This window comes from Rhinatrema bivittatum, chromosome 7, assembly GCF_901001135.1.
Source record: "Rhinatrema bivittatum chromosome 7, aRhiBiv1.1, whole genome shotgun sequence".
NCBI classification, from domain to species: domain Eukaryota; kingdom Metazoa; phylum Chordata; class Amphibia; order Gymnophiona; family Rhinatrematidae; genus Rhinatrema; species Rhinatrema bivittatum.
Genome location: NC_042621.1, coordinates 116981643 through 116995487, shown reverse-complemented (window position 1 = coordinate 116995487; position 13845 = coordinate 116981643). Strand labels below are relative to the sequence as shown.

The 13845-nt window shown below is 44.1% G+C and overlaps 1 protein-coding gene across 1 annotated transcript in view; it reads right to left on the bottom strand.

The window, feature by feature from the left end:
* Nucleotides 1-13845, bottom strand: part of ZSWIM8 (zinc finger SWIM-type containing 8) — a 328217-nt gene that overhangs the window by 126866 nt on the left and 187506 nt on the right. The window contains exon 15 of the mRNA XM_029608976.1: nucleotides 7590-7688. Within this exon, the coding sequence (XP_029464836.1) occupies nucleotides 7590-7688 (99 nt within the window). The remainder of the gene's footprint in view (nucleotides 1-7589; nucleotides 7689-13845) is intronic.

Here is a 13845-nt window from a genome sequence, read left to right as displayed (position 1 = left end):
TACTTTAAGGTCAAAAGGGGATTTCTACACCCACAAGATTCATGACCTTGTCTATAATGCAAAAGCCTTTTTCTCCTATTTATCCGAACTTACTCTACCCAACACACTCTCTATCCCTCTCGACCAAGCACAATCCAAAGCTGATGAACTGGCTATGTTCTTCCAAAGCAAAATTTCCAATCTCTTAACTCTTTCCCCCTACCACCACCTCACCTATTAGCTCCTACCACCTCCTAAATAAAAGAATCTCTCTGGAATCATTTGAACCCACCACCGCCCTAGAGATTCAATCTCTACTAAAGAAGATGAAACCTTCCTCCCATCCCCTCGATCAAATCCCATCAAAACTTCTCCTCCTAATACCTGAAACCATCGCCAAACCACTGGCAGATATCATAAACTGTTCTTTAACACAGGGAATTTTCCCAGACGCCCTAAAACTTGCTTCCCTCAAACCCCTCCTAAAGAAACCGGATCTGGATCCTAACAATCCAAACAACTTTCGCCCTATTTCTAACCTTCCATTTGTAGCCAAGATTATGGAAAAACTAGTCAATTCACAACTCTCTGATTACCCCAAAGATCACAATATACTGAACCCCACCCAATACGGGTTCCGCAAGGCATTAAGTACTGAATCCTTACTCCTTTCGCTAACAGACCACCTCATCATGGGCTTGGACAAAGGACAATCTTTTTTACTAATTCTCCTTGACCTGTCAGCAGCCTTCGGCACGGTTAATCACTCCATCCTCCTCAACCGTCTATCGGACATTGGAATAACAGGCACGGCATTCACATGGTTCAAAACATTCCTCTGTAACAGAGGTTACAAAGTCAAAATCAATAATAAAGAATCCCTTCGCTTCAGTTCTTCACTAGGAGTTCCTCAAGGTTCCTCCCTGTCCCCAACTCTCTTCAACATTTACCTCCTTCCTCTTTGCCAACTCTTAACTAACCTTCAACTAAAACATTTCCTATATGCTGGTGACGTACAAATATTGATCCCCATCAAAGAATCTATCACTAAAACACTTAAACACTGGGAAAACTGCCTCCAAGAGATCAACCGACTTCTCACAAACTTAAACCTGATACTAAACTCTGCTAAGACTGAACTCCTTCTCATCTCCCCGGAAAACAGTACGACCCCACAAAGTGCACCAACCAACACCATTGTTAACCAAGCAAGAGACCTAGGAGTAATAGACAACCGCCTGGATTTAAAAACATTCATTAACACCACAACCAAGAACTGCTTCTATAAGCTGCAGGTTCTAAAAAGAATTAAACCTCTCCTCCACTTTCAAGACTTCAGAACAGTCCTCCAAGCCATAATATTCTCCAAGATAGAATTGCAATAATCTATCTTGCTAGGTCTCCCTTCCTCATCCATCAAACCTCTTCAGATGCTCCAGAATGCAGCAGCCAGAATCCTGACAAACTCCAGAAGAAGAGACCACATCTCCCCTATTCTCAGAAATTTACACTGGCTACCAATACACTTCAGAATTCTACACAAGTCCATCACCATCACCCATAAAACCATCCACTCCCAAGCCCCTCTTGATCTCCAAATCCCCCTCAGACTTCACACTTCATCAAGACCTATCAGAGAGGCCTACAAAGGTTCCTTGATTGTTCCCCCATCTAAATCTACTCACCATCTTGCTTTCAGAAATCGGGCCTTTTCCACAGCGGGACCATATCTATGGAACACCTTACTCCCTGATCTCAGACTAGAACCTTGTTTACTAACTTTTAGAAAAAGGCTTAAAACTTGGCTAAACAAGCCTTTCCCGATTCTAACTGACTCTCCACAACAACAGCAACTATTAAGAGACTTTTCAGCCCTATGTAAATAGTTTTACTGTAAAATTACTGTAAGTTACTCCTACTCTTGTTTCATTCCTTCTCCAGTTCCAACTACCCTGTTTTATTGTAACTTTTTGTTCCTTACCACTTGTTATTTGCTTAAGGTTATTACACCCCCTGATACCTGTAAACCGGCATGATATGATTGTATCATGAATGCCAGTATAGAAAAGCTTTAAATAAAATAAATAAAAAGATGAAATTCCTCCGAGACAGGATTCCATTGAGCCAACAGAGCTCTTTGCAGAGGTTTCATATGCACAAAGGCCCTCGGCACTAACTCCAGGGTGGAAGCAATCAAACCCAGAACCTGCAAATAATCCCAGACTCTGGGCACCAGCAATTCCAATAAGCGCCAAATTTGACCCTGTAGCTTCAGAACACACTCCTCCATGAGAAAAAACCTTGCCCCTCTGCATGTCGAACCGAGCTCCCAGATACTTGAGGGACTGTACAGGCACCATGTGACCGCTAAATTCACCACCCAGCCGAGTGACTCCAGAGTACTGATCACCTTCTGCACAGACTGGCATCACACATCCTCCAACTTTGCCCTGACGAGCCTGTCTTCCAGATAGGGGTGTACCAACACTCCTTCGCAATGTAATGCCGCTACCACCACCACCATAACCTTGGTGAAGGTGTGTGGCACTGTGGCCAACCCAAAGGGAAGGACCTGAAATTGAAATGACCCAGCACCATGAACCACAGAAACTGCTGATGATCCGGCCGAATGGGAATGTGCAGGTACGCCTCCATCAAATCCACAGAAGCCAGGGACTCGTCCTTGCACACTGCTGCTTTTACTGACCTCAGGGTCTCCCATCCAGAACATCGGGACCTTGAGGGCTACATTTACCCGCTTCAATTCCAGAATCGGGCGAAAAGTGCCTTCCTTCTTTGGGACCCCTTGTTCGCTCCTGGAGACTGGAATCACCACCACTAACATCCGCGACCGGTCCAGCATCTCTCGTACCACAAGTTGCTTGTCTAAAGACCTACAGGGGGAGACTAGGAACAAATCGTGGATGGGCCGAGCAAATTCTAATGCGTAGCTATCTCTTATTATGTTGAGGACCCACTGATCCTGAGTAATGTTGGCCCACTCCCTGTAAAACCATGTTAAGTGACCCTCTATATAAAAGGAACGTGGAGGCTCTGAAAGGCTTTCAGCCTCCTCGAAAGGACTGACCCGAGAGAGAACTACTTCTGCAGACCTGGGGCTTCTCTCACCGAGCGAGATCTCCTACTGTCACAAAAATGGGACTGAGCCTGAAAAAAACTTCTTGCCCTTAGGCTTATCCTCCAGCAACCTATGCACCTTATTCTCACCCAGATCTTTCATCAGCTGCTCCAGGTCCTCCCCAAACAAAAGCCGGCCCTTGAAGGGCAGAGAATCCAACTGGGACTTAGACAACACATCCACTGCCCAGTTACGCAACCATACAACCGTTGGGCTGACAGCGGACCCCATAATCAGAGTAGTTGTTCTCACCAGGTCATACAGAGCATCTGCAACGTATGCCACTGTCGCCTCTAAGCGGTTAGCCTTAACTGCTTCGTTGCCAGACTTCGCCTGACCATACTGAAGCTGCTGCACCCAATGCAGACAAGCCCTCTGAATAAAACTGGAACAGATGGCTGCCCGTAAACTCAGGGCAGACACCAAATTTTCTTTTGAGGTGAACCTCCAGTTTCTGATCCTGCACATTCTTCAAAGCCATGGACCCTGTGATCGGAATAGTCGTCTTGTCACCACAGACACTGCAGCATCCACCTTTGGAAGGGAAAACAGATCCGTCTGCTCAAGCAAAGGATAAAGCTTCACCATCGCCCTCCCCACTCAAGTCTGTGCCAGGAGCTCCCCACTCCAGTTCCACCAACTTCTTCACTGACTTATATGGGAAGGTTCTCACAGGACCCCCTAAGCCCATCCAGGACAGTGTCCGCCCCTTCCTTGCCAGAGTATTCTTGTAGAATCTTCAGCCCAAGCTCCTCCAGAACCCGAGGAATCAAAGTCCCCAAACTCCTCTTTACAGAACAAATGAACCACCTTAGGGTCATCCCCCTCAGATACCAGGATCTCCTCCGCATCATCTCCTGCAGCTGTGCGGGTCACATCCGGATCAACCCCGTTCCTGCAACGGAGATGCCTCTGGATCCTTGAGGCCCCCTCTGAATCATCTGACTCATCACCAGACGAATTAGGACCCAAACGCTTTACCAGCTAAAGCTGCTTACTCCAAGACTGCCATGGTCTGGAACCTAACTCCAGACCCTTGGAAAGTTGGGACAGAGTCTCCAGCCCTGCCTGCTGAGCTAAATAAGCCTTATGCAACAGCAGGGCAAAATCTGCTGAAAAAGGCCAGGAGGCAGCAGACAAATGCTGAGAAGACCCAGTGACAGAGGACCCAGAAACAGACAGATTGGGAACCCATCTGCCCTCCCCTGCTCCTCCAAAGGGCTCGAGGAGGCCGGGCACAGTCTCGGGGGAAAATCCCCCTGTCAGTGCAGCAAGCACCGCATGATAACTCAAAATAGCTGTCGTTCCCACGTCGATGGAGACCAAGGACGCGGCTTGCTCCGATCCCCGGCACGCAGGGACAACCGCCGCAGGAGTCAGTCTACTCTTTTTTTTTTTTTTTTTTTTGCTGCAACCGGGCCATCTGACAGCCCCTCACCACCTGAAACACAGGCAGAACACAAACCAACACAGCTCAAGGACACAGGAGTCTAGCTGCGTACCATAACCTTCTCAGCAGGAAAAACCCTCACAATTCAAACTGAGCCCATCGACGCAGCCAACACCACAGGAGAAGCAGAAAACCAACACCACAGTAGAGGTAGAAAACCAACCTCCCTCATCCACCAACACAGCAAAGGCAGAGAGTCTTCCCTTCAACTCACCGAGGCTTCCCAAGTCCTCTTCCAGCTCAATTCCTTATTTCCTTTTTTTTGCACAAAACTTAAACCAACTTCTCCTTAGAATGGAACACAGCTGTCCAGCACCACACAGGAAGATTAGCCAAAGTCAAAAAGGGGACAGACTAAGGAAAAAACCCCAGCCATCCTGAGCATACAGCCGCCTCAGCAGCCTCATGAAGGGGAGGGATCTGGACCACCAGACTTATACCCCACAGGATAAAAGAACGAGCATACAAAAGGGCCAGTGACAAATAGCTCATCCATTTCAACCAGACAGGGAAGGATCTATTAGGACCCAAAAACCCCATGGGAGGAAGGCTCATAAATCCAAAATCTCCTGACTACAGAACTGCAGGTTTTGCACCATCTGCTGGAGACAGAGAAATACCGAGGAACTGCAGGTGGCATACATGCTATTCTGGTAGAGTCAGTAAAACTCTGTCTCTATCTGCTGGCAGGGATGCAAAACCCAGGAGTCTGGACTTATCTGGGTACGTACAGGGAAATATAGATCTAAAGCGCACAGCTATGAGAGCCTATGGGTACCAATCTTAATAGTAGACTCTCTCAATGCTGTCTCAAAATCATCATAGGCTGACCTATGTGACTAAAAGAGGCCAAAATTAAACGTTATATATATATATATATATATATATATATATATATATAAAAAACAAACTTGCAATACCATCAGCTTCAGTATAAACGTTATATATATATATATATATATATATATATATATATATATATATAAAATACAAGCTTCAATACATCAGCAAGAGGAAAAGAGCAAAGAATATGAACACTGAGCTATGTGGGAAAAACAGATCTAAAAGGGGATTTCCACTAGCACACGGCAGCTGATAACTCCCACACATGCTCAATGGAGCATTTTCAGAGAACTTTGAAGAACTTGTAATACAGCTTCAATACTGGGTTCCAGTGACATCACCCAGATGTAAGGACATAGTACTCTGCTTGACCTCAGAGAATGCACTTTACATACATGTTTAAGTATTCTAGAGGTAAACATTACTTGGTTCTGTCTAATCTATGTATCAGATTACAAAAGAAATGAGATGAGAAAGAACAATTATTTTCCAACTACAGTTTGGTCAAATGAAAGAGGAAAAAAGCCTGCCTGGTGGTTCAGCAGTATTATGTGCTATCATGCAGCTAGCCCAGAGCTGGCTGAGGATGTTGCAGAGGCAGTGACCTCATCTCTCGGGAAATAAAATCGGCCATTGCTCTTTGGCCAATCTGCCTTTAGGTAATCACATAGATCACAACTGTCAACCAAAGGAAGTATGGTTACCCTTGGCTGAAGACCATGCCACAATGGCTGACCTAAGCATTAGGGAGAGAGATACAAATAAGGGTAAAATACCCCAGGTAGTTGCAAATGATGGTTCATTGTGTCAGATCCTACTTCCGTCTGAGCGAGAAGTATAGAAGAAGAAGAGGAAAGTACTAAGCTACTCCTACCTGTAAAAAAAATAATAAAACAACCCCCACCCCCCAAAAAAAACAACCAACCCACCACAGAGGAGCTAAATTGACTTTCCTAATTGTCCAAGGAATCAGTATGGAAGCAGGAATTGAACTCACGAGTCTCAGAAGGTCTCCATACTGCATTACTGTAAACACTACACCATATTTCCTTCATCCATTGGTGAGATGACCAATCAGTCAGCAGTAAATGCAACTGCTCAGGAATAACTATGGTGTGGTAGAGCTCAGGTTCACTTTGGCCTGTTTCACCCTACCCATCAGTCACTATTTATATTTACAGGCAGTTTGGAGTCATTCATATCTATGTGCTCTTTATTTAAATCAGTTTGGGCTACTTCATTCTTTACCACATCCTCTGTCTATTGGGATATTCTCCCTGTTATGCTAGTATCCTTTGAAGATTCCTCTCTCTGAATGGCTACTAGCTTTCCCCCATGATTAGCTTAAAAACTGTTTTATTTCCTTTTTAAATGTTCTACATTATAGAGGGGCAATTTTCAGAACATATTTACTGAAAACATTGTCTGAAAATAGTCATTCCCTTATCCAGCTAAAAGTATGCACAAGGATTAACACCATACATATCTTTAGCTGGGCAAAAGTTAGTCAGGCTTGGGGATGTGGTTAGATCAGGGTAGGGAAGCAATGCGTGTCAATTAGATTTTCAAATCTACATCCTTTGTTTTGAAGGGGAAGAAGTACCCACAGAAAAAGCAGGTGTGAATTTTTGAATCCTACAGATAACCTTCCACATAGCTGGTCACAGCAATACCTCATCGTGGTTATCACATAACGCAGCCCACCAATACAATTGTTTTCAATATAGCCCGTCACTGTACGTAATGCTGGATCACAGCGATATTTTTCTTTATAGTCATTCCCTGCAACACTACACCAAAAAGCTGAAATAGAAATGCTTCATAAACGATTGTCACTCATTCTTTAAAATCCAATTCTGATTTATGCAGTTACAATCAAAGAGTAAAACCTAGTTACAGAAAATGACACCTGTTATAATGAAGAATCACTGGCAAGCACAGCAGGTTTTTTTTTTGGTTGTTTTTTTTTTTAATGGAAACCACTTTAAAGAAAGTTTAAATATCTGCTTTGTTTTCTGTCAAATAATATAGGCATATACATCACTAAATATTCCTTTTGTATAGGACAAGAAAGGAAGACAAGAAGAAATTGTGGAGAGACATACAAAGGTAAAAATAAATAAAGAAAGAAGACATCACAGAGGGAGAGAGAGAAAAAGGGTGCAGAGACGCTCTTACCAAGAGCAGCAACAGCTGCCTCAAAGCCAAGCTCTTCATCTCCAGGCATTTCATTGTTTCGGTTACGGCTTGGCGGTCTGGATCCTGTCGGGGACACCACTACAAAATATAAGGCAAGAAATTTAGGTACATAGTCTCAAAATATCTTGGCAAACCTTGACCTTTCTCAACAGATACAGGGTATCAGCATGACTGAGGGCCCCCTCCCTCGTCTGCTGCCTTGGTCTAATGTGCATAATCAGACCAGATAAACACAAACCGGTTCATAAAGTTTATATGCTTAGCTTACTGTATATAAAGCACTAAATGTAACTAACAGAATCACGCTATGCACTCTAAAAAGTACTTCAAGGCTTGCATATATTCTACTCATTGCTAGACAGAATGATCACATTGGACTGTGTGTGTGCAGGCTGCATTCCAAAATGAATTTCTAGCCACAAAGTTTATTTGGTTTCTTGGAGGTGTGAACCAGATGGGTTTGGGGAAAACCACGGCAAACTGAGGTTACTCGGTTCTTTCAGAGGATAAATGAAAGTCAGAAACATGGCTCTTAGTTTCATTTTTTGGCTCAAAACTTCTAACGTATTTATTTTTAGGCTATGTAAATTATATGAAGAGTTCAAATAAAAACATAACTGAGCAAAATAATAAACAGTAAAACTGAGACCCTATGTACAACTGGAATTATAGGGAAACTGCCAAGCTGCCATTTACCAGATACAGCTGTCAGGTAGTTTAGTTTAGATAATTAATTGGAAAAACTATCGAAGGTCCCTGGCCATCTGGTATAAGGGAAGGATCCTAATTTTCAGTTTTTATTTTTCCTGGGAATTTATCTGTGTCTATTATAATAAAGACAAAGACAGGAGAAATTGGTGGAAAAAATGTCATTTCACTAGGTAAATATTTTTGTTCTCATTATAACAAACAGTGTTACATTCCCAGGAAAAAATAAAATAAAAACTGAAAACGAAGGTCCCTAGAGATGGCAAATCTCCATTTGAAATCATAGGACCTTATACTGGATTCCAGTCTGGAAACTATTGGAGGAACCAAAGAATCCAATCATTTTCCTCAAAATCCAGGCTGAGGGCTACAGACTGGATGTTGAGTGCATCAGTGATCCCTATTACTGCCATGATCATTGCTGAGGAAACTCCCAGTTTGATTGATTTACCAAGGGATAACTCCTGAAAAGAAGGAAGCCAGGGCCCATTGGCTCTGGCAATCAATCTTGGGGTTGATTGCCATTCCATGTCAGTAGGACTGGGGATGCTGTGGGGAAAAGAATTCATAGTATATCACAAAATGGTGATACCTAGAGGCTGGATTTAAAGCCCCTGATCTCAGGAGGACATCTGGTATATGGCCCCAGCTAAAGACGGTCACTGCAATGACAGGACTGAGTAAGTTTGGGGGGAAAATCCCTCAATTGAAAATGAAGGTTCATGGTGCCAGATCCCAGACCTGGTTCTGATGGGAGCTGGAAGAAAAGGATAAAGGAGGAAATTCTGGATTAAAAAAAAAAAAAAAAAAGCAGCCAAATCTATCTTGGCCAAAACGAAGGTAAGAGAATCAGTTTCCTGGCCCCTTCTGAATTTTACCAAGGGTCTCGTTACTGGTGTATTGGAGGATACATGAACATGAGACCTGACCTCATAAGAACATAAGAAGTTGCCAAACAGGGTCAGATTGAAGATCAATCAAACCCAGCATCCTGTTTCCTACAGTGGCCAATCTAGTGTACGAGTACCTCACAAATATCCAAATGGTAAATAAATCCCATGCTACTAATACCAGTAAAAGCAGTGGCTATTCCCCAAGTCAATTTGATTAATAGAAGTTTATGGACTTCTCCAGGAACTTAACCAAACCTTTTTTAAAACCAGCTACACTAACTGCCTTAACCACATGCTCTGCCAATGAACTCCAGAACTTAACTGTGCACAGAGTGAAAAAATCTTCTTCGATTTGTTTTAAATATGGTACTTGTTAACTTCATGGAGTGCCCCCCAGTCCTTGTATTATCTGAGCACATAAATAACAGATTCACATTTACCCATTCTAGTCCTCTCCCGCTTTTTTAGTCCTCTATCATATCCCCCACCCCCTCCCTCAGCCATCTCTTCTCCAAGCTGAACAGCCCTAACCCTCTTTAGCTTTTCCTCATAGGGGAGCCGTTCCATCCCCCTTCATCATTTTTGCCATTCAATGAAGGGAGAAGGCATCTGTTGCTAGCCTGCCTTCTGATTTCCTCCTGGAGAAGACTGGTACATTTCTGTTCATAATCGTCACAAATTGATCCACTTTGGGTAGGCACCGCTCTAGGAAGATTGTGTTCATCATGCCCTGTTCCAGAGACCACTCAGTGACATACGTGGAAACTTTTGAATTCTGGTCACAATAAGATAAGGCTTCACGTGTGTAAACTCTCCCCCCCCCCCTCCCCAGATTGGAATGCAGAGTGTACTTTCTCCCTCTCCCCCCTCCCTCCCCCCACCACCATGCACAGATTGGCAAGGAAGGAAACTCTCTCATCCCCCAGACTAACTGGCAGGCAGGGGGAAGCTCTCTACCACACCTCAGACCCCCCCATCTGTTCTGCATGAGATGTGGTCTTGATCAGTCAACTATCAGAGTAGGGAAACAAATATGCCTCAGCATTTTGTGAACACCCATAGAGTCCAGGCTAAACGAAAAAGCAGAACACAGTATTGGAAGTACCTTATCCCTACTACAAATCTATTTTCCTGTGACTTGAATATATCTCTTCAAATCCAGAGAAAACAGCCAGCTCCCCTCTTTAGAATTGGGAGCACAGCTGGAATTGTCCCCATCATTTTATGTACATCCTGTAGAAGAGGCTGGACAGATACTGACACCAACTGCCTTAGAGATACTTGAGGAACCCAATACAAGGAAGCTTGAATTCTTCTATACCCTCTAAATCAAAGGGAATGGCCATAGCCATTCCCTGAACAGATTCTGGGAAGGAAAGGTCTACAAGAATGATTTCTGCCTGTTGTGGAGAGGGCTCCAAAGGGAGTTCTGTTAAATGCAATACCATTCTTCAGGGCTCATAATTGCAGGATTCTGAAGGGAGACCCCCCCAGCTGAAGACTGTCACACTGCAATGATTCAGCTAGGTACATTAGGGTTAAAAAGAAGATAATAAAAAAAAAAATGGGAGAAACATCTCCAGAAGGTTGTGAATGAAGGCTCATGGTGCCAGACCCAAGCCCTAGTTCCAATTTAGCTAGAATTACAAAGATGCAGGAAGAAACTGCCAGGTGAAAAACAAACAAAAAAACAAAACAAATCCCTAGAGTGCACTCTTGAGTTATTTTGCAACTTACGTCACTAAGTTGACAAATGTGTCTTCTGTATGAGTATCGCACAAATCTATAGGAATGACAAGGATATCCCAACTCTACATTAATTTCTAATAGCAATGTCAAAGGATGATTCTAACAATGTACCAATATTTCTTTATAATAGAGAATTTAAGTAGAGTCTTGACTGCAGATAAAAACAAAACAGCTTTGCGAAACCTCAATTATCTTTGACTTGTTGGAGGGACAACACATTGTGACCAATGTGTGCAAGTAGTTTAATTGAAGATGCCATTATAACAACAAAGGTCAAACATAATACTAGAAAAGGAGAAATTACTACTTACCTGATAATTTCTTTTTCCTTTAAAAAGGACAGGTGGATCCAGAAACAGTGAGTTATGTACCTCTTATCAGCAGATGGAGACAGAACAAAGCTGACATCATGGTATATATACCCCTGCAATGACAGTCTGACAGTATTCTCTGCATAAGCCAACTGTGGAGAAACTAACAAAACTTGATTATTAACAGATAACCATTCTAGCACTCAGCCAACAGGACAACACTGAGCTCAGACGAGGAGTGTCATTACACTAGTCTAGGGACTGGAATAACACTAAACCCAGGAACACACAATCACACAAGAGGACCATAACAGAACCATCTGGCAAACAAGGATGAGAAGATGGATCTACCTGTCCTTATTAAAGAAAAGGAAATTATTGGGTAAGTAGTAATTTCTCCTTCCTTAGCATAAGGAGAGGTGGATCCAGAACCAGTGGGATGTACCAAAGCTCCTCCTAAACAGGGCGAGAGGCTGCCCGCGATTTGATCAACACCGTACGCGCAAAGGTGGTCTCTTCCCGGGCCTGCACATCTAGTCAGTAATGCCTGGAAAAGGTGCATAATAAGGAGGACCACGTTGCAGCTTGGTAAATGTCGATGGGAGACAACAATCTAACCTCCGCCCATGACACTGCCTGAGCCCTAGTGGAATGAGCCCTAACATGACTAGGCAATGGCTGCTCAGCATCCACATACGTGGCTGTGACTACCTTTTTTAATCCAGTGGGCTACTTTAGCCCTGTTTACTCCCCCCATGGAGAACAAAAAGGAAATCTGTCTTCCAAGAGTTTTAGAAACCTCCAATACCTCTTGACATCCAAGGGCTGTAACAAGCGATATTCTTCCACATCTTTTTCCCTGTCCAGAGAAGGCAGGGAAATTGACTGATTCAAGTGAAAATCTGAGACCACTTTTGGCAAAAATGAAGGAACAGTATGCAGCTGCATCGCCCCCTGGAGTCACCTGCAGAAAGGGCTCCCGGCAAGACAAGGCCTGCAGTTCGGAAACCTTATGTACTGAACTGCCATAAGAAACACCTTTTTCAAGGTCAGTAACATCAAGGAAAAAACTATGCATTGGTCGAAAAGCCAAACAATCCAAAACCAGATTAAGATTCCAAAAAGGCACTGGTAACTACAAGGAAAGATAAAAGTGCTTCACTTCTTTTAAGAAACAGGCCATGATTGGATGAGCTGACAAGGGTCCACCATTCATTGGACCTCAAAAACAAGCAAGGGCCGCCACCTGTTCCTTTAATGAACTAAGGGCTAATCCTTTACTCAATCCAGCCTGCAAAGATTCCAAAATGAGTGGGATCTTAACTGAACGAAGAGGAACCCCTCAAACACTCGCCAAACCTGCACATAGGCTAAGGAATTGGAGAACTTTCTTGCTCATAGCAAGGTGGCAATCACCACAGCAGAATATCTACGCTTCAGCCACCAAGCCCTCTCAAGGCCATACCGTAAGACAAAATAGAGTCTGATCCTGATGAAGAACAGACCCCTGCCATAGCAGATTCCTGTGAGCCAGAAACTGGAGGGTAGAGTCCATCAGGAGTCTTCAACAAATCTGCATACCACGGTCTCCTGGGCCAATCTGGTGACACCAGGAGCATCACCCCTGTGTGACTCTCGATCCTCCGAATCATTCTTCCCAACATAGGTCATGGGGAAAGGGCATACAGTAGCTTACCCTCCAGCCACTCCTGCATGAGGGCATTGATGTCCAAGGACTTTTGATCTCTCTGAGACCTCTCCTGCGACTGAAAAAGCAAGGAACCTTCACATTGTGAGAAGCTGCCAGCAGGTCCATAAATGGAAGGCCCCAGTGATCCATTATGAGCTGGTATGCCTAGTTTGACAATTCACTTTCTTCTGGATCCAGACTGTCTGCTGAAAAAGTTGGCTCTTACATTGTCTTTTCCCACAATGTGTAATGCTGAGATCTCCTGAAGATGAACTTCTGCCCATTCCATCAGTTGGGCTATCTCCTGCGACACTTGCTGGCTCTTGGTTCCTCCCTGGAGATTGATGTAAGCCACTGTCATTGCATTATCCAACATTATTCGAATCGCTTGACCTTGCAATCTGTCGCCGAATCACAAGCATGCCAAATGGATGGCACGGGCTTCCAGCTGACTGATGCTCCGGAGAAACACTTCTGCATTCCAGTGCCCTTGCACTGCCACCTCCTGACAATGTGTTCCCCAACCCTGGAGTCTTGCATCTGATGAGAGTACTAGCCAGTCCGGTGACCTTAGGGAAACCCCCTTTCTTAGATGATCCACTTGCAACCACCACTGCAAGTGCATGCAGATCTCCATCAGCAGATGGAACCGAATTGAACAGGCCTGAGACTGTGGGCTCCAACGAGACAGCAGAGTGCGCTGAAGAGGATGCATATGTGCCCTCACCTACAGCACCACCTCTAGAGTCGCTGCCATTATTCAGAGTATCTGTAGAAAAGACCACGCTGGCTGTTGTATCGTGTTAGTCAATAGACGCACCTGCGCCATCAGCTTCTGAGTATGGCTCTCCGGCAGGAACACCCTGCCCTGCTTCATGTCAAAC